The 27,002-nt window shown below is 36.6% G+C and overlaps 1 protein-coding gene across 2 annotated transcripts in view; it reads right to left on the bottom strand.

The window, feature by feature from the left end:
- The window catches only part of Gabrb2 (gamma-aminobutyric acid type A receptor beta2 subunit), a 203,856-nt gene that overhangs the window by 116,573 nt on the left and 60,281 nt on the right, over positions 1-27,002 (bottom strand). For both annotated transcript variants that reach the window (XM_013354125.2, XM_026789794.1), the window contains one exon: positions 15,951-16,171. In XM_013354125.2, coding sequence (XP_013209579.1) covers positions 15,951-16,171 — 221 coding nt within the window. The remainder of the gene's footprint in view (positions 1-15,950; positions 16,172-27,002) is intronic.

Consider the following 27,002-nt stretch of genomic DNA (forward strand, 5'->3'; position numbering starts at 1 on the left):
ATTGGGAGCTCACCAAGGCCAGCTGGACTGTGACTGAGAAAGCATGGGATAAAACCGGACTCTCTGATCATGGCGAACAATGAGGGCTGATAAGAAGCCAAGGACAATGGCACGGAGTTTTGATCCTACTTCATGTTCTGGCTTTGTGGGAGCCTAGCCAGTTTGGTTGTTCACCTTCCTAGACATGGACGGAGGGGGGCAGATCTTGGACTTTCCACAGGGCAGGGAACCCTGACTGCTCTATGGACTGGAGAGGGAGGGGGAGAGGAGTTTCGGGGAGAGGGAGAATAGTGGGAGGAGGGGGAGGGAAATGGGAGGCTGGGAGGAGGCGGATACTTTTTTTCCCCTTTTCTCAATAAAAAAAAATTCAACAACATTAGTCATCAGGGGAATGCAAATTAACACTACTTTGAGGTTTCATTTTATCCATGTCAGAATGGCCAAGATCAAAGAAACTAATGATAGCACATTCTGGCCTAGATGTGGTGAAATGGGGACATTTATTTCCTGCTGATAGAAATGCAAAGTGTTCATAAACAACTGCTATAAAAATCAGCATAGGTGTTCCTCAAAAAAAATAGAGATATATTTATCACATGATTCCACTATGTCACTCTTGGGTATATACTCAAAAGAATGTATATCTTTTATATTAAAGATACTTGCAATAGAGATCCTTGCCAACCTCTATTCATTTCTGCTCTACTCACAGTAGCCTGGAAATGGAAACACCTTACACATCCATCATCAGAAACTGAATAATAAAAACGTGGTACATTTACACAACAGAGGGTTCAACATTAACAAATAATTTTTCAGATGCCCAATATCTCAGTCTGATAAAAAATTACATTTTACAGTGGTAGCAACAATTAAGTTACCCATCTTATTATCCCATACGCTCTGGAGGTACAGAAAACATGGCATCGCAACCTTCTGATCTGAGTCAACAGATGAGCAACATTTCTTATAAACAAAATAATGCCTTGAATTTAAAGTCATAAATAGCTTTTGTAACATAAAGTTATATATAACAGAAATTCATTCAAACAATGTGTCTTCAAATATGAAAATTACTAATGTAAAGGAGGCATTATGAAGTAGTTATAAATCTATGTATGAAGTTGACATGGCTATTTTTTCCCACCATAAAAATATCTACCCTCACCAGTAAAATAATGCAAAACAATGTCTACCACATAAAAGATACTTAATAACTATAAATTAAATGAATGACTTAAAAAGAAAATGATTGAATGGAAAAATAAACTAAGCACATAAAATATCATGAGCTAAACTCCATGTTGTGGGCAAATTTGGGGAGCATAATTTTAATGATTCTATTGGGTTGAATCTATATAAAGTCACTATTCTGCTGGTCAGTGACCACATGATAATCCTACAGTGTTATCTGCCATGCAAACTTGAAGCTAAGAGGACCAAGAAACTCTGCTCATCAGCACAGAAAGATGGAGGCAACTGGCCTTTCCATGTGCTGGGCAATCTCTCTGCATTGTGCACACAGCATCATGATATAGTGTAGGTTCCATGGACATCATGTTACTCAGTGCTCATGACCTGGGTCATAAGGCAAAGAATGTTCAACATCTGACACTCATTCTGCCTTCCAGTGCTTTTGTATTTCCTGTTCATTTCATTCCTCTTTTCTGATGTTGGTATCACCCTCAAGCCCTGCGATACACTTTGCCATCTGTTTGTGCACATGGTGCTGTCAAGAAAAGTCAAAGAGTCTCATGTCCCCAATTCTTTTTTTGATTCAGTTCATTCTTAGCAGTAAGAAAAAAACAGATGATGAATCTACAAGCTCATGTGATATGGAGATATCATGACTCCTGTAGAGAATATGTTCATTTTAAGGACCTGAATTGAAGCAAATGCTGTATGTATATAGCCAACTCCTCCTATCTATCCCCTTTATACCTCACTGTCTACTATTGATATCATCTGTGGAATCGCATCACATCTCTTCATCAATTATTTGTAGTCAGCAACTACAGTAATGATCTATTGCAAATTTGGCTGCATGTATTTTACACTCTGTTCTATCCATACCTACAGAAAATAAAACGCTGCAGGGATGAAATTGCTTTCTGTAATTAAACAAGGTTGTCGCTGAATGATGGTACACTAGTTTTTCAGAATTTTCAAACATTACAAAGGATGAAGCTGAGCCAAGCAGCTCATTTGTTCTGGGAGGAAGTCCAGAAGCCTGGGCATCAAACAAACACAGCAGAATCGCCAGAAAGAAAAGAGACATCCGAGTACGAGCATCTTCCTTGTCTGGGATGTCTGTGTCTCTCAATAAACCTGCAAACTAAATCCAGCTCCAGGACCTGGACTTCATTCAGCTTCTTTGATGATTCCAGAACTTGAACACAAACGTTCCTTAATTCGTATTATTTGGAATATGGCCTCTTGATGTAAAATCTGTTTTCCTTCTTGCTAGAATTTAGTAGGCATTCGTGCCTTTGCTCATGATTTTCTTTGTTCTCTCTCACTTACTTCCTCTCCATCCTGAATATACCTCACAGTGGATCCAGTTGCTGTTCCAAGGTAATTCTAATTTCAATAAGTGGAGGCATGTGGTTCATCTTATCTCTTCATGGGGGGGGGGGTGTGTAAAGATTAGCTACTTAGATATTCTGGAACTTAAGATGGACCCACAAATCAATCCTTAGTGAACGCTATTAGTAGGACCCTAAAACATTCAACATGTTCTTACAACTCTCAGCTTTAGGAAAGAACAAGGCTGAAATTCGTTAATAATATCATGAACCTCTTTTACATTGGTTTATCAAATTGCCCAAAGGGAAAGCAAAACTACAGGCCCAGACAATTGCATTCAATCACTTAAGATTTGGGAAAATACTGTGTGGCAAAACAAAATGTTTTACTTTTCCACACATGTAGATTCTTTCCATGAAACCTACTACCAGCTTAACTCCTATTACAAGGACAGAAGCAAAGAAAAGAACATCTGAGTTGTCAGACACACACACACACACACACACACACACACACACACACACACACACATTCACACATAAACACACAGTAGTATAGGCAGGATAGTCTAGATGACACAGACATACTCTGTCTATGCTCAGCAAAGTATATGACATCACTGCCAAGCCATCACAAAATTTGCTGACATTTTCATTATTATGCATAGTATGCAGCAACACACACCACACTTAAACTCAGTCCTAATGAGTTCTCTGAAGCATTCCCCCCCCCCTCTGAAGCATTTTTTAAAAAGATGTCATTAGAAAGTGTTCTGTCGTTGGCTTACGTTACTGTAGAGGGTAGTGTGGGTTACCTAATTTCCACCTGTCCATCTCTATATTTCATCTACCTAAATGATAGACATGTTCACCTATCATTTAGAGCATTTCATTGATGAAAAGTATTATGTTACATAAAAGAGCACCCTTCAATGGAAATTTCCATTGACAATCAATTCATATTCACATGTAAATTGCAATTTGGGAAGCTGAACTCATGGCAACAGCAGATTCCGTTTTTGTTTTCAAACATCTCTGTAATCTTCTGTTATACATATTACATGAAGAATACTGTCACTACTAATGTATTTTCTTATGTATAAAGAGACATGCCCAGCATTGTAAAGTGTAGGACAATAAAATTATCTTTCACCTCATTACAACATAATATCGTCGATGATTGGGTTATAAATGATCTCAATTTAATTTTATATTTATTTTTATGCATCTTTAAAGTTACCTCAACAGGAATATCCATTGCTAACCATTATCTTTCATGAGTTATCTGCATTGAAAAATATGGGGAGAAATCAATTTGAGGATGACCCTGTAGTGACCACAGAGTTTATTTAACTGTAGCTTTAGACTGACAGAGCTCAATATTCTGTGGAAAACTAGTAGTGGGAAAATCAATCCCACATATACTAATTTAAGATTTGTAGTTGGCTTCTGTGGGGCACACACGCCTTAGATGCTGGGGTGTCAACGATGGGCTTCTCATGGGGCTGCTACTCTATCTACATCAATGAATATAATATTTAGGTAATACATTATTTTTAAGAGCATAAAACACAGTGACATGAATGAGAGTGATCAGGGAATTTCGGACAAAGTGGCATTGCTTTCATTTTCCCTTGTGCACAGGAGGAGGCTTTCCTGCCCTCAGGACCATGTGCCTCTACTGTTTTCTCACTGGAGCTCATCCTCAGACCTCTTGCTCAGTGCTTACTTGTCTAAGCAACTGTTATTTTCTAAAGCAGCATGCCATTTCTTTCCAGTTACCCGTCCTAAGATTCCTCGGGTTCTTTGTCTCCGCCGACTTCATCATCACTTGAAAATCTTGTATTTATTATGAAGTATACTTATTGCCAATGGTCACATGTCTTTCCTTAGTATGAGAAATGCCTGGAAATTGGCACTGACTCTGGCTGATCCATTCCTACACCACCACCACCCACCTATGACCTCCAGGACTGCTAATTTAGGAGCTGATTGGATAAAGTGAGTATTACGTGAATGAAGTGTTCCCTGAGTGACTTAAAGTTTTGTCAAAAAATAAACCTGTGTTTCTTTTTCTCCAGCTACCTTTTGAGTACTCCACAGACATTCATAAAGTTTAGCCTATCATACTCAATAGGTACATTGAACTTCCTCTCAAGAAAATCCCCAGTATGCCTTTACCTTCCTTTCCACATTCTAGTCCATGTACCGAGTTATTTCTCTCCACTAAATCCATTTAAAGTACAAAGGATTCAGGCTTTAATGTCCAACAGCCTTGAAAGCTATTTCTAGTTTTGACATGTACAGTGGTGTTGCTTTAAACAACTCACTGAATTTGTTTTAATATCCTTCTCTGTATAAATGGAATGATTTATTGCTTAAAACCACACCTCTATTAATTAAATTGGATTATTCCCAGTGAGGATCTGTTATGTGACTTCCTGTCACCATTGTCTTTGAAGGAAGAGTCTGCCTCTTACTATACTATTTTTCTTCATCTTAGCTATTTATTTTCTTCTCCTGTTAAGTTCCTTTTTTTTCTTTGAGGTCACAAGCATTGAAGAATTAATTGTCTTCACTTGTACCCAATGCTGGCAGTATTTGATCATGCATTTTGCTCTTGTCATAACTCATTCACCCACCACTTACCATCATGGGCCACAAAATAATAAGTAGAAGTAAAATATTTGTAGCAATTCTAATAATAGCCATTATCTTTAAAATCAACTTATTATGTGCCAGGCAATTTGCTACAGGCTTTGCAATTATTTATTCATTTAATTGCCTCAATAGTCCTTCAAAGTAGGTATGATTAAATACAGTTTCCAGATAAGGAAACTGACACAAGAGAGATGGAGCACAACACATCTGTAGCTCAGAGTGGCCTTGAGAAAAGACAGAGTTCAAAAGCCCATGCTCTTCACATTGCCCTGTGACTACTCCAAAAAATCTGTGCATCTATCTATGTAAATGCACAGATTTCTCTTAGTGTTTTGACATCTGAGGAGTCTATGTCCTTTGTCTTGTCTGGTTTCCTTTAACTGGCAGCCTATCATTACTGCTAAAGTATAAAGTCCTAATTATTCTCTCCATTATGGCTAGTGAAAACAGTCAAACATGGGATTAGTCTCTTCCTCTAAGGATTTATAGCCATTTAGCACTTGCTTCTTTTTATTCTCTCCATAAGAGTACAGATAACGAGCTCCTTCTTCGAAGCAAAACAGCCTGAGCATTTCACGTTATGGGGAATGAGATTTGAGTCATTAACCTATTATGCTGGTTTAGTTTCCAAAGAGAAGGACTTGTTTTATTTGTGACCTCCAAAATGAAGAGGAACCGAATGGCTAGACATTTCCCCTAATCCATTTAGCAACGTGACTGAGTTAAATATTTTCCTAAAGTCTTTAAATAAATTGGGGAGGGATGGTAATTTACACAGGTTGGAAAATTTTAATATTTTCAAAAAGAAGTAAGGCTAAAACAAACACAACTAAGTCCATAAAATCAATTGTTAACCCAGTGTTTTTTTTTTTTGGATCTTGTCCAATATCTGGTTCATAATTGGATCTGATTAGTTGCCCTTAAAGGTTGAAGCAATCATATTCTCTGAACTCACTTCCTCCCCCTCCATTGCAAATGCTGATGTTAAAGTGAGAATCTCAAACAGAAAATAGTGTTTGTAGATCTTTGATATTAAAGCTTGTAAGCAATTCAGGTAAATCTTCCTGAACGACAAATTAAGAATAGGGACTCTATAATATAGCAGCAACAATCTTCAATGTCCACTGGAAAATAATTTGCTTAAAATTGGGTAGAGCACAAAAAACACCTAACATATTTTCATGTATATCGTAATCTATTGACCACATAGTTTCCACAGGATGAAATGAAGTACATGCAAATTCTGCCACTGAGTTTGAATAAAAGAATACTATTTTCCTTCAGTAGCAAATAAATATACAATATCATCCACAGATATTTTCACAAACCTGTTAACACATTGGCCATGAATTTCAACAATTTTTCTTTACCATGTCAATGATTCTATTACATTCATTTTTCGGCCTGTAGTACAACAGCCCTGCCTTTCGGGGACAGATGTTGAAATTCCCCAGCCTCTAATCATTTCTTTTTCCTGAGAGTTTCCTTCACACTTCTGCTTTGTATCAGATCCAGCGTTGGACACTGAAAAAAGCCATATTTGGCTTTCTTTTTACTGGATTTTTGTGGACATAATGGTATCTAGGGACACATGTAGGCGGGAATAAAGGAGACTTACTTACCACTTGGGTATGATAAGCCAGGAATATTTAGGAAAAAAGCAAGGTAGTTAGACTTGCCTTTCCAGTGAAAATGTTTTTCTATTTAAAACTTAAGCAAGATGTTGCAACAAAATGTGCCCACACACCATCACCACTTCTCACTTTTCAGAGTGCTGCAATTCTGTCTCTGCTGCTGTTGATGTGGATTTGAATTATTTGGTAATGTTAATGAGACAATGGTGATTCTAATTCACCAAATAATACCACTGCAACATCAAAACAGGGAACAATCCTTGAATTGAAAGTTGAGTATTTGGGATGATACTGCGTTTTCCTAACTAACAACTGCCTCCACAATGGTAAGGAAGTTATTCTCTTTTACATCTGCCTTTAAAAGAAAGGTGGCTTCACTAGAGACTGCTGCTAATGAGGAGAAACCATGACCATGATGAAGGCAACTTTTGAAATTAAGTATTTAACAGGGGCATTACTTAAACTTTTTAGAGGGTCAGTGGGGAACAAGGCATAGCCAGCTAAGGTGCTGGAGAAGCAGCTGAGAGAGAGAAAGAGAGAAGGAGAGGGAGAGAAGCTGAGCCTGGCCTGAGATTTTGAAACATTAAAGTCTACACCCAATAATATTTCCTCTAATAAGGCCATACCTCTTCATTCTTCTAAGACAGTTCTACCCTCTGGGAACCAAGGAATAAAACATATGAACCTATGGGGGCCATTGTCATCAAGCCACAACAGAAAGTGAACTTCCATGGCCTATAAGTTATTTCTAAATACATTTACTTTTTATTTAAGTAATTTTATCTTATATGAAAAGGGTGAAGAAAAATTTCCTTAAAAAATTAGATACAGTTCTTTAAAAAGCTTGCACTTTCCCTCATGAATCACAGGCCAGACTTTTTTTTTCTGCTTCGAGGGCTGAGATTGTACGGTGAGTTCCCCCATTCTGACTAAGAAGACTGATAGTCTTAATAAAATCTCTTTTGTTCAGCCTGACAAAATTCAATTACTCGGTATCTGTACGAAAATTAATTAAGCCAATTAGGAAATCCAAGCTAAAATTGATATATTAATGTTTAATAGATCACATTTCTATGCGCGATGACTATCTTGTGCAAAAAGTTGTGTAGTAGAGAGAGCAGATGGAATTACTGAAACCCCACTTGCCTATGCTCGTTACAGGCTAACATCATCCTTTGCCATTTTCTCAGTGAGGTAGCCTACACATCAGGGGGTGGCTGGCTGAATTACTGTTGCTGTTGCCTGCTGGGTCTTTCTTTAAGAATGTGAACCTTTAATTAGGAGTGACAAGTGTCTGATCTAATGTTACGTATGGGAGATATACAGATACATGAGGTCAAGACCACCCCCACCTCGGCACACACACACAGACTGAGCAGGCACAGGAGCCAATTTAAGAGGGGCCAGCTACTACTAAAAACAAGATCATTCTTCATGTAAAACTGTCTGGAAAACAACAACAAAAACAGGTTTCCATATAAATGCTGGGCCATTTCTTTGCCAAGCAAGACTGCAAATATGAACAGCAAAGCTATATGATTGCAAATTATACCACAAGCACTCTTCCCAGTTTCTCATTAAAGTACTGAACAGATTTGAAAGAACATTCCTATGTTTTATGGAAACAACTTCATTTTTCACCTTCCATCAAAAGCACAAACTGTATCTTGTAATCGGTAAGAAATGCATCTTAAACATATCTTATAATGTTTGAAAAATGAATGTCAGAAGTATTTTATTCACATAGAATCATGCTTATTACTGTGAATTGTTAAGACACAGATCCTCAGGGTAGGGGCATGAGGATTAGAGAAATAAGTAACGAGTATGAAGATGTGAGTGAAAATAATAAAACAGAAAACATAAACTAGTACTGGGAGTCCAGTGAATACTGAAATTCGCCCACGTTTAATTTTCTATACACTTTTGTACCCAAAGACAACAGGAGAAGAAGACAAATGGCTGCTTTAACATGATACAAAGGACAATTCGAACAGCTATTTGATTCAATATTTTGAGCCATCCAAGCCATTAATCCATAAGAAAAGCATTTTGTTGTTTAGTCAATGAAGCCACCCTAACACCCTAGGACAAGGATCCTGAAGACAGCCATTCCCAAGGTCACATCTCCTATTTCAAAAGAAGGAGCAGATGTATGCTTGAATTCTTTGACTTTGGGTCAGGGTAGAGTAGATCTACCTGTGTGAATCATCTTAATGACAAAACACAAAGCAACCATACCTTAGGTAAATGTGTATAGTCACATTTGATGTTAACATCTTTGAGCAAGCTGAAACTCTCTGATCTTCAGATGAAATCGAAATGGGCTCACATTTTTAGACCTCCACACGGTGGCTTGCTAAATGCCAGTCTAACTCTAGGCTAGATCAGGACCCCTTTCTAGACTAAATAAGGTAGAGATTGACAGAGTGGGATACCTCAGTGCCTCCTTTGGCTTATGCATGAATGTACACAGATGTCTGTACACATGTACATATACTGCACATAAATACACAGAGAGATTTAAGAGATTTGCGAACAAGGATCTCTGTAGTTTATATCTTTATACAAATAGCTTTTACTGAGTGTTTTGAAGACAGGTCATCTCCTCTCAGAGGCTCTGTGGTTCACTGGGTAAAATTCATGGCAAAGGTATGCCCTAATCCAGAGAACAGTAAAGAAAACACTTTAGCTAGCACCTTGCTGACTTCTCTGTAAACTTTCTGTCTATAAGAACATATCTATTGCTTCTCAGTGTACAAAGCTAAAGCTCTCAATCATTCCCTGGTGCTTGGTGAGCAATTATTGAGCAGAGTTTGTTTCCTGCTCAGTGGTAAGCTGAGGTTTCTGTTGATGTGGGGAGTTTAGAACATGGAAATGAAGAAATTTTGATCACCAAGTGTGGGTGATTTCTATCAGTTTCATCCTGAATCAATCATTGCCTGCCTGGTTTCAAAGCACCAGATTTTAAATGTTTAGTTGCTTCTCATTGTTCTTTGGGTTAATAAATTTTTAAAATTTTGGGAATGTAGTTGGAAATTCACAGAGTTGGGCAACACAAATAATTTTCTTCACAAGGGATAATGATAATACAACTTAGACTTTTTTTTTTTTAATTTTGCCACTTGCTTCTTTGGAACAATCAACAAATTCTCTGAGCATGAGTTAGAAGATGCAAATATTGTTATAGCTTATCCATTCTCAATTGATTGTCAATGAATATAAAACATCTGTAATTGAACATAATATTAGCAAATGAAATTATGTATTTGGAGTAATACAGTAATAGTTGGATGCTAAGTATTCAGTCTTACTTAATGTATATGTGCATGGATTGTACGGATGGAAATTCTTAGAATTTGATTCATTATTATTTACATTATTCTGTGAAGTAGTGTCTAAGTTCTTGTTTAGAACCCAGAATGGAGAGAATAGCAGGTGAAATCCTCCCATCTCTGTCCACCACAGCACTTGTGTTGTAGTCCCCAAGTGATCACACTTGACATTTTTCTTTGATGCTGCTGAAATCGAAACTCAGATCCTTCTACTTCCACAGCAAGCCCTCTGGCAACTCTGCAGGCCCTCAACTCTTAATTCTTTTTAGAACTTATTTTAGTTTTAAAAATTGATATTATAATATAATTGCTACATCATTTTCCTCTACTTAGGCTCATATTTTTTAGAGAGTAAAACCACAGTGCCATAGCCTCTTGATCATTTTTTTTATTATTGTTGATTTGTTGTTGTTGTTATTGTTTGTCTTGTTTTGTCTTTTAAATTTCATGATGACTATTTTCAAACATGCTGCAGCTTGAACAAATGAACTCATGAGCTCCTCCATGCCCACCATCAAGTTCAACAGGCATGGTATTCTGGTGTCCCCATTGTTGTTATATTTTAATATCTGAAAAGTCCACTAGATGGTACTTTACAACAGTTCACTCAAATATTGTGGACATTGACCTCTTCTTCCTCATCTGTCGAGAGGAGTAGGTAGGTAGGTAGGTGTGCTCTTCATTTATGTCCCAGACATTCAGCTCAAGGTCTTTGATTTGCAAATTACTGGTCATTGTCTTGAGTATGGAAACTGTTTAGCTCTCTGTCTTCTACAGGTACACTGAACGACTGCCTTTCAGTTTTCATTATTCCCACCAATGGACTTTACTACCACTGACTTTTTTGCAATGATTTGTCTGAGTCCAAGGATTACATACATGCACACACCTCATCCTTTTAACTAGAACAGCTATAGACTATAAGATCTCAAGGTGAACTTCCATAGAAGACTCTTGCCTTATGTTTCTCAGGGCTTTATTTTATCATTCAAGAGAAAAGTCCTTAGGTACAGATCTACTAAAAGTTGTTTTCATTTAGCTTTTCTTTTCTTCCATCCTTTCAGATTCTCTCAGGGTTTTTCTAAATAGTATGCTTCACCAGATAACCAGTATTTAAAGGCTGGAACAAAAAAAGTAGTATATCTACTTTAAGGCAACTAAATTCTTGGGGTACAGTAGCTATTTAAATTTTTATAGGTTCCTTTGTTTTTCCATATAATATGGAGGAAATAATGGAACTAAAGCAATATTAAATAAGAAAACATATGCAAAATATATGCATGCTAAATCTTTCCATTAGTCCTAGATACTTTCAATAATACTCTAATTAGATGTAATGTTCTACATTTCCTCTTCTTGACGTTGACTCAATAAAATTCTTACTAGATTATCAACAATAGGAAATAACAGAATTGGTGATAGATGAGTAGGAATAGGGGCTAAGTATTTGGAGTTCATACTGTCAATGGTTATTTTAACTAAATTTCTTCTCTGTATTGTAAGTAAGACTCCTAGAGACAAGAAATGAGTATTAGGTATGCACCAGTTTTCAGAGGAAACTGTTCTATTTTTCTATAAAATTTGCCAGTACTACTTAAAAGTATGTTTTAAGATCTTCCTATTAATTTCGTCTGCTATTCAACATTGCAACTGAGAGAACAATCACAATTAATGGGCCTACTTTCCACAGAAGTGCTAATTTTATTTTATTTTATTTTTTTAATTTTTTCGGGACAGGGTTTCTCTGTAGCTTTGGAGCCTATCCTGGCACTAGCTCTTGTAGACCAGGATGGCCTCGAACTCACAGAGATCCACCTGCCTCTGCCTCCTGAGTGCTGGGATTAAAGCCGTGCGCCACCACCACCCGGCCAGAAGTGCTAATTTTATGAATGTCACAGGTGATCAAGAAATTGATTATTGTGTCAAGAGTCTTTGTTGGAAGTGGGAACGAAAAAAAAATGATCTTCTGCTGTCAGGAGTTCAGGATGCTCTGTGGCATCCAGCTTAGAGATATAAGAGACCCCTAAACCATTTGCCTCTAAGGTGTACACTTCTGCTAACCCATGTTCAACCAGCACAGACACATAATGAAGTCCAGAAATCAGTGCCTTTGGCCTGTGTATTCCTCCTTGATAGCACTGGTCACAGATGCATAAAAGGTTTTCCATACCCTCTGCCTCTGAGGTACACATCCTCAACCTTCCTGCACATGGTCCTAACAGGTAAGCAGTCTTTTCTCCTCGTACCTCTCATGTATCCTTCCTTTCACCCATAGCATCAGGCAGAAACAGGTAAGAAAGTTACAGTCTCCTGCCTCTGGGGCATACTCACCAAGCTCAGTGAATCCAAGCAAGGGACAGACTATTCCAGCCATAGGAGTGGGAACCACTTCCCTTCCCCAAGTGTGTTCTTCTGCCCTGAGCACCACAGAAGCCAGAGGACATGATAAATCTATGGCTGTGGCACACATACACAACACTCTTCAAACACTCTGCCTTGTCAGCTTAGAGGTCACAGAATCCCTAGCATTGATTCACTCTCCCATAATACCTTATAGAGCCAGGCTCTTAAGGTTAGAGGATGTGAAACTGCTGCTCCTGGTATAACTCACTGATACACTGCACTGACTCTGGTTTATGAAGTTAGAGCCCGTGATCCTGTTATCAACAAAGCCATGATCACCTTCACCTACGCCACTCATGGTCAATGCCAAGTTCCTCTACAACTGGACTTTAAGCAACACTGAGCCTGGTCAAGACTTGTGAAGCAGAGGTGATGCTAACACCACACACTCACTCAACTCAGCTGTGATGAGAAGTCACAGCTCACACCAGATTGGCAAATCCAAGTGTACAAACACCAGGGCCTAGAAGAGCCAAGACAAAATATCTCCTCCAAAAATTAACAGTTACATAGCGATGGAGGCCAGTGATGGTGACTTATACAAAATTCTATGCAAAATTTAAAAGAACAATCCTAATAAATATGTTCAAAATTTCAAAGTGGACACAAACACACTCATGAATACATTGAAGGAGGATACAAATAATATTTGGAGTCAACTCCAAGAAAACACATTCAGTTGAATGAATTAAGAAAATCAGTTCAGTAATGAAAACAGAATTCTCCAAATACCTTGAAATACTGAATAAAACTCAAACTGAAATGATATCAGAAATGAAAAATTCAGAAATCCAAGAAAACCCTCAGTGGAAATCTTCAACAATGAATGGAACTTATAGTGGACAGACTTACAGAGCTTGAGTATCATACAGAGGAATTAGATCATTCAGTTGAAGTCAATGACTTCTTTAAAAAAATATGAATGTAATGTAAAAGACAAGTAGAGCACTATGAGAGACCAAATTTATTAATTATAGACATAAAAGAAGATGAGTCCTATATCAGAAAGCATAGATAGTATCTTCAATAATATCACAGAAGAAAATATCCCAGTGTCTGCAAAGGAATACCCACTGTGGTATAAGAGGCATAGCAAACATCAAATGGACAGGACTAGAAGAGAAACATCCTATACCATATTATTGTTAGAACACTATACAGAACAAATAAAGCTGCAAAAAACTTCAAGAGAGAAGGCTTATGTCATACATAAAGATGGCTTCAGCACAATAACAGCTTCTCAAAAGAAACATTAAAAGCTAGAAGCACTTGGGAGCTGTGAGGAGTTGGTGATTGTCCCACAACAAGAGTAGGCAGTAATCGGGGGACAACTTTGAGTGTTTATTGTGACCTTCCACCTTATTTGGGACAGGGTGTCTTTGTTTTTCATTCTTCATACACCAGACTAGTAGGACTGAGCATTTCCAGGCTGCCTCCATTGCCTATATCTTATCTCAGCATGCAAGCACAGGATTACAGATAGAAAATACTATACCCAAGTTTGAGTTCTGGGAATTTGAATGTAGGCCCCCATTCTTACATGGTAAATATATTAGTTTCTGATCCATTTATTACTTTTTTATTCCTATGCAATCCACATAAACTCTTATTTCTTATTTTTTATCACTTGATAACATCCAGTATGTGTCTAAACTTTATATCAAGTACATAACAAAATTCATTTTACTAGCATTCAGTGCTCCATAAATTGTTCTCCTATTTTTTTCCCATCAATCTATAAGAAGCTTCCACTAACATTTTTCAGCTTTATCCATAAGTATTTTGGTACCAGAGTTGATCTTTCCTTCATATGTATTGATAATACACCCTTCACTTTTTAGGAATTTGGGTTTTCTTGGGTGCTTTCCTGCCAAAGAACTAGGTTTCGCTGCAACCGAACATTGGTTTTAGTTTATATTTATTCTCTTTAGTCAATACTTAAATTTTTTCTAGAAAGGGAGCAGTAGTCTTGAAGGAGACAGGTGTATCTTCAACAACTGTCTTAGTGCCTCAGCCAGACCTACACCTAAGCCCTTTTAAGTCCCTATTACTTGCAGTGCACGGCTTGGCGCAACTCTTCTTGGTACCCTTTGATGAAGTAATCATACAGGGCCAATATATCTCACACAATACATTCCTGTAAGATGCCAGCACCCTACCCCTGTGCTTCAGGGCTCTTATTACGAAAAACAAAGGGTTACGTGAACACAGGTACCGCAATTCCATGACAGGAGACCTGCCAGATGGCTACAAAGGCACTAAAGGTTAGCTACCGCATGGATTTTATGGGGAAAACAGTGACTTGTTTCTCAAGTAGGACTAGATAGCTTGGCAAGCAGATTTCATCACGCTACTCATAATAATGCCCAACTTAAACTGCATATGTCATTTCTGACCACTTCCACTCAGTGTTCAGATCATAACTATTGTGGATAATGAAAATCAGACGTAAGATGCAAATAGGGTGTCGGGTGACGACTGTATGATGTGTGGAAAACACTTACCTCATTGTGTAACCTCTGAGAAGGGTTCAGCTGATGGCTGTTACTGTTACCACTATCATCACTATTATCATAGGATAGTCACATGTTTATTCAAAATTTCTTTTCTCGTGAGAAATTGTTTACATTTTAATATTTTCGGAATAAAAATACTTTATGCAAAATAATAGAGGAGAGGAATTCAAAACGCTGAAATTTAGAGTGGTTTCCTTCTGCCATGCAAATTAAATGTTTACATTAAAATCGTTTCGGAATAAAAATGTGTTTTAATTTTTTTTTCCAGAAGACCATCTATTGGTTATAATTGAAGTTAAACTAACCGTCTTTACAAATTATTCCCATCCAAATAGTCTGGTACCGGAATGTTTTTCTGGAGGTGCATTTGAGAGCATCAATTAAGCATTAATAAACATGAGATGGTACTTATTTGTAAGTCGATTGCTCCTCAGAGGATGTGAGGGCATGACACTCCTCTCTGTCACCAGAGGACCATGACCAAGTGAGCAGCTCAATACCTTCTGCCATGTCCAAACAATCATTCAACATTCAGAGTTTTCTGTTTTCCAAATTTTAAAGAAACCCCATGCTTCAGTTATTTTGATATTGTTTATCCCTATTCCTTAAAGAAATCGGCTTTAGCATCAGCATCTGATACTGAAAGATAAATCAGAAGAAGAAGAAAAAAAAAAGTAACAACAACTTAGTCTTAGCTGGAGCTAAGTCCTTTGTACACATGCTTTCCTAAGCTCTCAGATATCTCCCTGATAGGAGGTTTAATTCTTTTTCAGTAGAACTGCAGAAGGAATAAAGAAAACAGTACATTTCCTCTGACAGCAGGCAACTGGTTTTCTTTCTCCAGGAAAAGTTCAATTTAAGATGCATACTACAGACCTGAGGCCATACAGGACCGTGCCGTCAGGATGCAAGCGTATCATACGATTTTTGACAGTCACTCCATGGACAAAGGACTTCTTATCATTCAGGAAGTAGGTGTCCGGCACCCAGAGCTGGTCTGCCACTCGATTGTCCAAAGTCAAGTTCAAAGGTATTACATTGTAGGACAGCCTCTTGTCTCTCCAGGCTTGCTGAAAATACATGGTCAAGGTATAGTCCTGTGAATGTGAGAAGAAATATAGTTACTTTGTATCAGTACAGACTAGGAAAATGTATTAAGCAATTTAACTCATTTTTTGAAAGCACCTACTGTGTGATATGTATCTAATCTAGACGTAGGCAATATGAATATAAAGTAAGGAAAGTATGTCTGTCTACACAAAATGTTGTATGTTACAGGAAGATAGATATCAACAAATAATTATGTAACTCTTTTTTTTTTTCTTTACAAAATGAGTGCCTAAGGTTGTTTTAGGTAAGAGATAAACACAAATTTAAAATAATATATAGACACTTGCTTTCCTCTGTCCTGAAACAATTAACCAGCATCTCAAATCTAAGATTTCATGCATTGATTTATTCAACAGATGTTTAATTCATTCCTGGTATGTGACTGGAAGTGATGAGGGATAGATCAAAGCCTGATCTCAGGGAATTTGTAAACAAAGCGTAGATAAATGAACAGAGCACCACACAATGCTCTAGTTCATCAAGCTAATAAAGCAAATTTAGAAGCATTTATCTGGGATGGTGCGAATAAAAACTGTTCTAAGGAACTGAGATGGTGCAGAATCCAGATAAGACCAAAGAACTGGTTATTAGAAATGCATTCTAAGCACAGGACAGTGTACCAGCGTCCTGTGGTTGGAGCACAATTGCCATTTTTAGTGAACAGAGGAAAGCCATTCACACAAGAGAGCAGAGGTGCATAGGAGGAGTAGGACCAGAACACGACCTAAGATTTACCATTCAGAAGAAAATGGATATTTATAAAACCCAGCTATAAAATGACAACAGATGGTGAGTAAATGGGAAAGAAGAACCCTATTATTTTTATTAAAAAAGGTGAACTTGTGCAAACACTGTAGAAATCAGAATAGATATTTTTACAAAAATCTAAATACAAAATTACAATATGACTCTGGTTACAACTTGTGATCATACCAGAAAGACTCACAGTCCTACCACAGAGATATCTGCACATTGATATTAACTTGGCATTATTAGCTGTAGCAAAGAAATTGAACTAGAATAGATAACCATCAATGAATGAATGAAAACATGTAATGCATATAAACATTGAGATCTTGTAGTCTTGAAGGGAAAAGTTACATCAACAGGGAAAATTATGGAACTGTAAGCAGTTAACAGATGGAAGCCAGATTTTGAGAAACAAATTTTTCTTGTTGTCTTTCTTATATGGACTTAGACAGAGAGAGAGAGAGAGAGAGAGAGAGAGAGAGAGAGAGAGAGAGAGAGAGAGAGAGAACATGTGCATCAGGGTTATGAAACTAGACATGACACCATAGGGAAGAAGGAGACCAGTCAAAGAGGGTGAGAGGTTGGAGAGGATGGAGATGGAGGGGATGAAGGGATGGGGAGATGGACAGGATGGAGAGGGTGGAGGGGATGGAGAGAATGGAGGGGATGGAGAGGGTGGAGATGATAGAGAGGATGGAGAGAATGGAAAAGGTGGAAAGGATGAAGAATATAGAGGGGATGGAAAGAATGGAAGATGGAAGTGGAGGAGAAACAAGAGTTGGTTATTAGGTACACATTTACTTCTTTTTATCTGAGGTGATTAAGTATAAATGGAGCTTTTAATATATGCTCAAATTAAATAAATAATGCAAGTGCAATTTGTAAGCCACAAAACCCAATATATTATGAATAAAGCATTTACATATATATTGTGACATGCTTGATCCACTAGAAGCCTATGGGCTCAAAGGAATTGCTCTCTCCCCTTCATCTGAATGACTAACCGGAGGACCAAATACTCATCTGAAAAAAGATAATTACAAATCTATTTTAAAATTAATTCACAATGACCTGCTTGAAGGCTTGAAGAAATGAGAATCATGTCTTAATCATGCCAGCAGCCTGAGAGGCGAAATCAGCACCAGGGCACAAATAATGAATGAGCGAAATGCTGTAAACGGTGCCTCTGGGATTTCTGCCCAGAGCTGTATAATTCTGTATATAAGGAATGCTATTCAATCTTTCCAATGTCCCAAGTTTTAGAAATATAGTTGGGATTTATAAATCCTAATTCAGTGCCTCACATATTATATGCTATAAACACTTAGAAAAGGATAAACATACATACAAAAAGTTTAAATGTGTCTCTAGATTTGCACATCTGCTCACTTTGTCCTCATCAAGAAGTTACTTCATCAAACAGCCCCTAAATTTAGCATCCAGATTTCTGTTTTAATAATACAGATATGCTAATATTCTAAAGGCATTTTGGATAAAACTCACTTCAACAGACCACCCTGAGCATTACTCTGAACAGTCCTGAAAGTTTTACATATTCATAAATAGTCAGCTGATACATATTTGGAGACATGAAATTAAATTCTATTTTGGTCCAAATAAATGGTAATGCTGTGATTCATGTTACAGGCTAATTCCTGTTATTTGTCAGCAAGGCATTTCCTGCTAAGACATAGTCCCATACAGAACCTGAACTTCGTGCAAGCTAGAGTATCAGTTCCCTCTTCTTTTATCTCAAAATTACACACACACACACACACACACACACACACACACACACACACACACACCATAACACTGTCAAGAAACAAAGAATTCATACACATGAGGAAAGAAAATTCCTATAGGTTTTCCTCCCACTATCCATTTGTTTGCTTCAGATAACTCCACTCAACTTTCATATTGATCTTGTATCATTTAGGATTTAACGATAGGGAGCTTTCTCAAAGTTGGTATAATTCCCAGCCTGACCACAATCCTGATCATCACCACAAAAGAGAGATTTAGAACATCAAAAGTAAAACTAATTCTTTTTCAATCTTTTAAAACTGAAATAAACCCACTGTATCTTGCTTGTCCTACCAACTCCAAGCAAAATATAAATCTAGAAAGAATGTGAAAGTTTTTAATCCGGTGATCATTGGAATTAAACATCAGTTATGTGGTGATCATGGACAAGAAAGAGAAGGAAATGTGAAGTAACCACTACAAGGGTGATATTATTATTTTAATTTTGTCTTCATTGTTTTTTATTGAATTAAATTGCATGCAGGTACACACATGCCCACACACAGAGATGGAAGCACATAGCTCTAAATAACTGGAAATACATGCTTTATTCATGATTTCAAGGGTGAATATTATTAAGCTATCATTTTCCCTGAACTTAATCTGTAGATTTGACTCAATACCATCATTAACCATGCTGTTCCCATATGGGGTCTTTTTGTTAACATTAGCAAGATGTTAAAATTCATATGCAAAACAAAGGAATGAGAATAGCCAAAATAGTTGGGCATTAGGGTACAAGACTTTAACCCAGAACTCTGGAGGCAGAAGCAGCAGATTGCTCTGAATTTGAGGCCAGTGGGGGTACAGAATGAGTTTCTGGATATCCGAAAACAGAGCTGTTACACAGAGAAACCTTGTCTTGAAAAACAAAACACAAAACAAACAATAAACAAAAAGAATAGTCAAAATGATTTGGAAAGGAAAGAACAATATTGAAGGATACAGGATGGGTTTTAAGATTACGAATGAAAGTAGACTCAGATATGTGATGATAGTTACAGAAACATAGATCAATAAAACCTAAGGGCCTAAAAATAACCAAAAACACCTGTATATTTACTTGATTTTCAAGATAGGAGCCGATGTAATCAATTGGGGAATATATAATCTTTTCAGCAACTGTCCAATTCAACTGGAATATTCGTGTAAATACTAGTAAACTCATCCTTCTGGAATCCTATGTCCAAATAACACATTCTCCTATGAGCTATCTTCATCTTGAGAGTCTATCATGGCAATAAAAACTAACACACAAAGTATGACATACATATGTGTTTACATACACATGTACATATATATATATATATATGAAATTGTCAAAATGAAATTCAATCATTTGAATGCTATCCTAATAGAGTAATTTTAAAAATTAAAAAGAGAAAAGCAATGTTGGTTTCATGTAATAGAACATAACTAAGTAATAAAAAAACAAACGATGTATAATGTATCACAGATTAATGAATGCAAAACATGAAGTGAAAGAACTGAGACCCAAAGGATTCAGATTATTCAACTACATTCCTATGACATCCTGGGAAAGGTAGAACTTTAAGGAAAAAGAAGGGTGTTACTTAGGGATCCAGTATGGGCTAGGAGATGGTTTCAGTCCAGAGGTAACATTAGTGATTTTGAATGACTCCTCTGTATCTCTTTTGCTCGACTAGTTACAGAATTTTAGGACTTTCTGAAAACTGCGAAATCTATTCTTACATGAGTGCCTCACTTTGCATGCCAATAAGATTGTATTTTGACACCTCCTTTAATAGTAATGTGGCTGCCGGGAGAAGGAAAAGTAGCTTTTCCCCACTGATAGTTTCTTTATATGTTGTCTGATGCAGACCAATATACATATACATCATATATATGCACATATATATGTAAAAGTAATTAAGAAAATGAGGCTCTCAACTTGAGAATAGGGACATGAATAGGGTTGAGGGTAGAAAAAGGGAGAGGGAAGTGATGCAATTCAATTCAATTGAAATATTTGTTTTAAAGAATATTGTTTCTGCTGTTTCTGTACCCATTCACACCCAAGATCTCTATCCTTGTACTTTGATCTTCTTAAGTTGCAAGGAGAACATAATATATCGAAGTTTGGAGACACAGGGCGGGCTTCCTATGTGATGGGGAAGAAATTATCTGAAACAAATAGGGTTCCCCCATGCATGTGAGGGATCATCTGCCCATAGCAGGAGAGGTTAGTAAGGGCACTTTTAATGGTTATGGGTTCTGTAGTCTCTTTATAACCAAAGGTCAGGTGTGCCAGGTCATTTCTAAAACTAAAATAATTTGATTCCACAAATGCTTTGCTGACTTTACATTCAAATATCTTTAATACTGCTTTGGAAATAATGTAATGATAAAATGGACTATTTTTTATGATGTCTCATTTTTTTGCTTATTTTTTTTAATAAGTGACTGTTTCCCAGACTATAATGGCCTCATATTTTTATTTCCTGTCATTTGTTTTCTTACATTAAGACACAAACTTTTGTTGATTCTTTTTTCTCAGTGTTCTAGAAAATATATAGCCTGAAATAATTTGTGAATACATACTTTTATTTTCAAACTTTATTATATTATGTGTTGCTCTTTTTGAATTTTCCTGGCTGTTGTAAAGCATGTGTGTGTGATGTGTGCATGTGTACACATGCTAGGACACGTGTGGTTGCGTGTGGGTGGCATGAGCACATGTGTGCATATGTGTAGACACAAAAATCAATAGTTTTCCTAGATATTTTCCCTTTTGTTTATTGAGCTCATCGAGCCTGAGCTCACCAATGCCAGGGAGCCTAGCTGACTGATTTTCTGAGGGATCCCTTTTCTCTGCTACCTGAGATCTGGGATGCCAGACAGTTGTCCCATGCCATGCCTACTCAGCTTTCATATGAATCCGGGGATTCAAATGCCAGTTGTTACACTTGTAAAACATTATTTTTATCTACTAAGCCATCTCTCAGCCCCTTATCATGTTTTCTCCTTGAGCATATTACTCCTTCAATCAGCAGTGTAGGTAAAGGCACCTGCATACACATAGATTTGATAAGGGTCTCATATTTAAAAACGGCATTGACATTTTTCTTTCTATTTATTTTAATTTTATAGTTTAAAGTGAGAATTGCACAGTATTGCTATAGAAAATTATTCATAACTTCCTCTAAGATGAATATTTTACATGACCATAAAACTATCAAATTAGTAAACTAAATCTCATATATTACTACTTACCATTAATAACCCACTGACCCATTGTACGAGCTCCCACTTTTTCATTAAAGTCATGTTTTTGTTCTACCAGGATTCACCCAAGTTTCCACCTTTACTTTTTACACTCCTTTAAACTGGGATAGTTTCCTAGTCTCATTATTTTTGTGGTAATGCTTTTAAAGGCTTCTGGTCAGTTCTTTTGTCGAATATTATTCAATCTGTATGTTCTGGCCTGTGTATCTAGTAGACTGGGGACACACAATTTTAAAGAGCATGCCATCCAAGCTATGAGCTATCCATCGCAGAAGAGATAGTGTATGTCATTCTGCATATCCTTACTGATCGGAATTTTGTATAGTTATTAAACTGGGTATCAGTCAGGCGTCTCCACTGTGCTGTTACTATTTCCATTTGTAGCTAAAATAATCAATGTGAGATATTTCAGGAACACAGAAACCATAAACCAATAACCTTATTATTAGGCTAATATTGATAAATATTGTTTTCTTTTAACCCAGTGGTTCTTAACCTGTGGGCTGTGACCTCTTTGGGGTTCAAATGATCCTTTTTCAGGGGTCACCTAAGACCATCAGCGAACACATATATTTACATTATGGTTCATAAGAGTAACAACATTACAGTTATAAAGTAGCAATGAAAATAATTTTATACTTGGGGATCACCACAACATTAGGAACTATATTAAAGGGACACAGCATTAGGAAGGTGGAGAAGCACATTTTAATACCTTTCAAGATTCCATCTCCACCTTAATCAATACTCAAAGCAGCAGGCACTTACATAAGCCTGATCACTGCATGCATGAGAAGGTTGCCCCATAAGCATCCTTTTTCCTCTCCGTATTGACTTCCCAGACTGTGCCCTGTTCCGGTCACTTCTTGAATCAGATCATTCTGCTGTGTGCTGAAGTTTTTTCCTGGTCAAGCCTATAGGTTTCACTCCTGTGTCTGTACCCACTACTTATCAGAAAGCCCCTTCTTTCCCTCTTCCTGCCATTCCACCTGTGGCTTTCCATTTCTTTTTATTTTTCTCTCTAGGGAGCTCAGCATTTCTACTCTATAGATCGTTTCTTCTGTTTTTCCATGCCACCATTACTCATTTGGAAAAAAACAATCACCAATATATTTTCATTTTCCCATTTAATTTTCTCTATCTGGGGAGAAGCCATCAGAGTAATGAGTGTGTTTTAATTTGTGTTTGGTCTGTCCTTTGAGCATACGAGAGCATCAGCTAGCTTCTTTAATGGAAGACTTAAAAATACATTCTTATCCATGATAAAATATGGGATTAATCTACTTTATCTACTGTTGCAATGTTTTGCAAGCTTTTAAAATGACTGTTACTACACTAGAATCTTGAGCTTCAGTGATTTAATCTTGCTTGTATGTTCTTGTAGATAACAGCTTTATCTCCCAGATTAGATATTTTCAGAGAAATCTCACTTTCTCTTCTAAGGCTTTTGTGACTTTTGAAAAAAAATTTTCTTTTAATTACCACTTGCAGAAACAATATGTGTTTCTAGTAATCATGGTTTATGACTTTCCTTTAACTACTGATATGCCAAGTCTTAGGTTCTGAACTGAGAATTCGAACTTCTGCTTCTAAAGTGGGTCTGGTAGTGTGAAAGGCAGTAAAATCCGATGACCAGGAAATTGCATGGTTTGTTTAAATGTAACACACGTTTCAGGTATATAAAGTGCCACCCTTGTTCAACATGAACAATGCAGGTTCCACTCTCATCCTGGGAATAGTTTACTAATCTGAGGGCAAGCTAGATTACACTTTCACGTTCCCTTCTTATAATTCTACTGAACTCCACAGGCTGAAATGCAAAACAGTTTTCACAGTTGAAAATCTCCTGATTTTTGCCAATGATATTACATGGGATGTGTAAATGAAATGATTTCTAAACATTACAACATAAAACTTAATTTTATATAGGACATAATTTTCAACATCACATGCTGCGCTCTCCCTGATAGAAATTCCAACTTGTTCATGTAGGCAGAGGCAATGTTTGGCACACTTTTAGGTGAATGAGAGTACAGCTGCCTGATATATGGCATTAATTTCTTGTGAACACTGAGGAGCATTCACGGAAGTCTCTAAAATGAGATTTTGTTTTCTCAGTATTGCTTTCTTAGCAATGTATTTTAACACTGTGTTGTTTGTTCTCAATTATGTATATGTATGGGCATGTGTTGGTGTGAGTGTGTGTGCACATGACTGCAGGTGCCTGTGCCCGTCAGAGACATTGCATCTCTCTCAGAGCTGGAGTTACAGGCAATTGTGAGCTGTCTGAAGCAGGTGTTACTGGGGAAGTGACTAAGGTCCTTTGGAAGAGCAGTGTATGCCCCTCACCACTGAACAATCTCTCTAAGCCTAGAAATATTTGTAGAAAAAGAAGTTGAATGCTAGGTTTTCATCCCTAATATCATGACAAATCTAATACATCACCAGTCTTAACTGTTGATATAAAATTACCATTGCAGGTGAATTATTACAATGTTGTTGTCACTATCTCCCTGTTAACATCCTTGTCCTCACTAGGATAGTTAGAAAACTCACATAGAGCTGTGTTTTCCTTGGTAAATGGAGTCTGAGAGCTTTTCACTATGCGTAGAATGAAATACTAACTTACTTCCACAGCCTTGTATGGACTTGGGCACTCCTATTTCTTTGGACCTGCCTTTTATTGTCCCCTTTCCCCCTGATTTCAAATCATTAAACACATTTATTTCGGCTTTTCCTGATGTTCAAATACTTCAAGTTTTTTCATACTTTTCAAACACTGTCTTAAGAAAGATGATGGACAAGCTACATTTCTATGTCTTGTTAGAACTCAACTCAAAGATGAAACTTATTCAGCAAGCCCCTTTGACAAACCTAACCCCAATAGACACTAATACAGCTCTCATTTTAAATATAGGCACAGCATTTGATGTTCTATAAAATCATGCTTATTTACTGCGATAATTTTGCATTTTTTATCTTCCCAATTGGAAGATCTGTTCTATAAAAATGAGCATCTGGGTTTTTGTAGCAGAGTATCTTTTGATATTTGACCTTGATGTATATGTGACAGCAATAAAAGATTTAAAATCACAAAGCTCTATCTATTAAAAGATACAAAAGTAAATAAAAGAAAATATAATCTTATTAGTTCAAAACTTAGAAAGCCAAGAATATTCATAAATGCAAAATTAAGTTAAACAATGCATATTACAAACTATGTAGGTAAATATAAATAATTATAAAATATAAAAGTTACATTGCAAAATTATTATCATGAATAGATGTTCTTAAAGTATTGTTAATATAATTTATTGTGTAACATTGTTAAACAATAGTGAACAACAATATTATACAATTGTGTAAATATGTGCATTATATTGAGACAAAACTAATAAGTTTACAAATGTTAATGGTAGTATCTTGGTCTAGTGCTAAGCAAACTGGTTTTAAATTCTTTATTTAATTTACATTTTTGTCAAAAATTATGTTATTGCTTTTTTTCTTGTTATTTTTTGTTTGTTTAATTGTTTGTTTATTTTTAGTGAGAAAGTTTCTGTCTGTATCCTTGGTTGTCCTAGAGCTCACTGTGTAGACAAGGCTGCCCTGAACTCATAGAGATCTTCCTGCTTCTGCCTCCTGAATCCTATGATTAAAGGGATCCATCAACACTGCTTGAATTAATCATTTTTTAATAAAGTTATTCATGTAGCTTATATTTATGACTTTTTTCATGGTCACAGAAAAGCAAATGTTAATTTTAAAACAAATATTTTGACTGTACTAAAGATTAACCTAAATTTTATGCATATGAGGCAAACACTATGACTTAGCTACAGCTCCTAAATCAAATTTTGAAACCTTAAATCATTTTATTAATTATTATTCCCAAATCTTCAAAGTACTCATTCTTCTCACTCACATGTATTGGAGAGTTGGTTTACATTTTCCCCCATTCTCAATTTGCAGACCCCTCCGAGATACTGGCATTCTTTTTATTTTTTATAGCTGTTCAAATTCTACTACCAAAAGTCCTATCGAGATAAAGACTGTAAAGGACATAATCTATCTATTTAAGGTAGAAAGAACCTCCAAAAAGTATGTGTATAGTCCCACCAAGTTGTTTCTGTGTTTGTACCTTTATACAATGCTCTGACTTCCACAGCTGAGACCATAAATTGTGATCCAGTTACAGGTCACAGTAATATTTCCACATTATCAGCCTTCTCAACTAGAATGAAAGGGAGGACAGTTCCTTCCCACCTTACTGGAAGCTGTCACAGCGGATGTTCAGTTGCAGCATTTTAGAAGAAGCACATGGTAGCAGTCCTGAATATCAGTGAGACACATATTTGGAGCAGGGGACTTGCATCCAAGATCACCCATCAAGAACAGTTGAGTTCAGAACGAACTAATTATATTCTTGTTTGTGAACTGGAAATGTATACTGTCACAGCAGTAAGAGTTTCCATTATTTTGCTTAATTCATTTTGCAATTTAGTATAGTTTACCCTCTTATTGATAGTCTAGTTCAAATGATAGAAGCAATGTTTCTATTAGTCAGTTCACACATGAAAAGTGATTGGCAGAACGCCTGGCTCAGATTTAGGGTTCTGTGAGAGTTGTATATTATATTAGCCTTATCCATGTGATATATATATATATATATATATATATATATATATATATATATATATGAAGAGTAAAAGGATCTTCAAAATTATGTCTTGCATATGGATTTCATTGATCATATACTCTATCTTCTTACAACTCCATCAATCTAGACTACCCATGAAAATGTTAATTTGATTTTGATCAACTTTTCCCCATATCGCCTTCATTATCCTCCATCACTATCCAAAATGAACTAAAAACCATCAAGCATACATAAAATAAGTTATATCTGTTTTATTGCCAGACCTGAAATCACACAACATAATGAATTTACATATGGATAGAATTGTCCTTGATACTGAAAATGTGAACCTTCACATTTAATACCTCACTTTTACACTT

Source organism: Microtus ochrogaster, unplaced genomic scaffold, assembly GCF_000317375.1.
Source record: "Microtus ochrogaster isolate Prairie Vole_2 unplaced genomic scaffold, MicOch1.0 UNK30, whole genome shotgun sequence".
Classification (NCBI taxonomy): Eukaryota; Metazoa; Chordata; class Mammalia; order Rodentia; family Cricetidae; genus Microtus; species Microtus ochrogaster.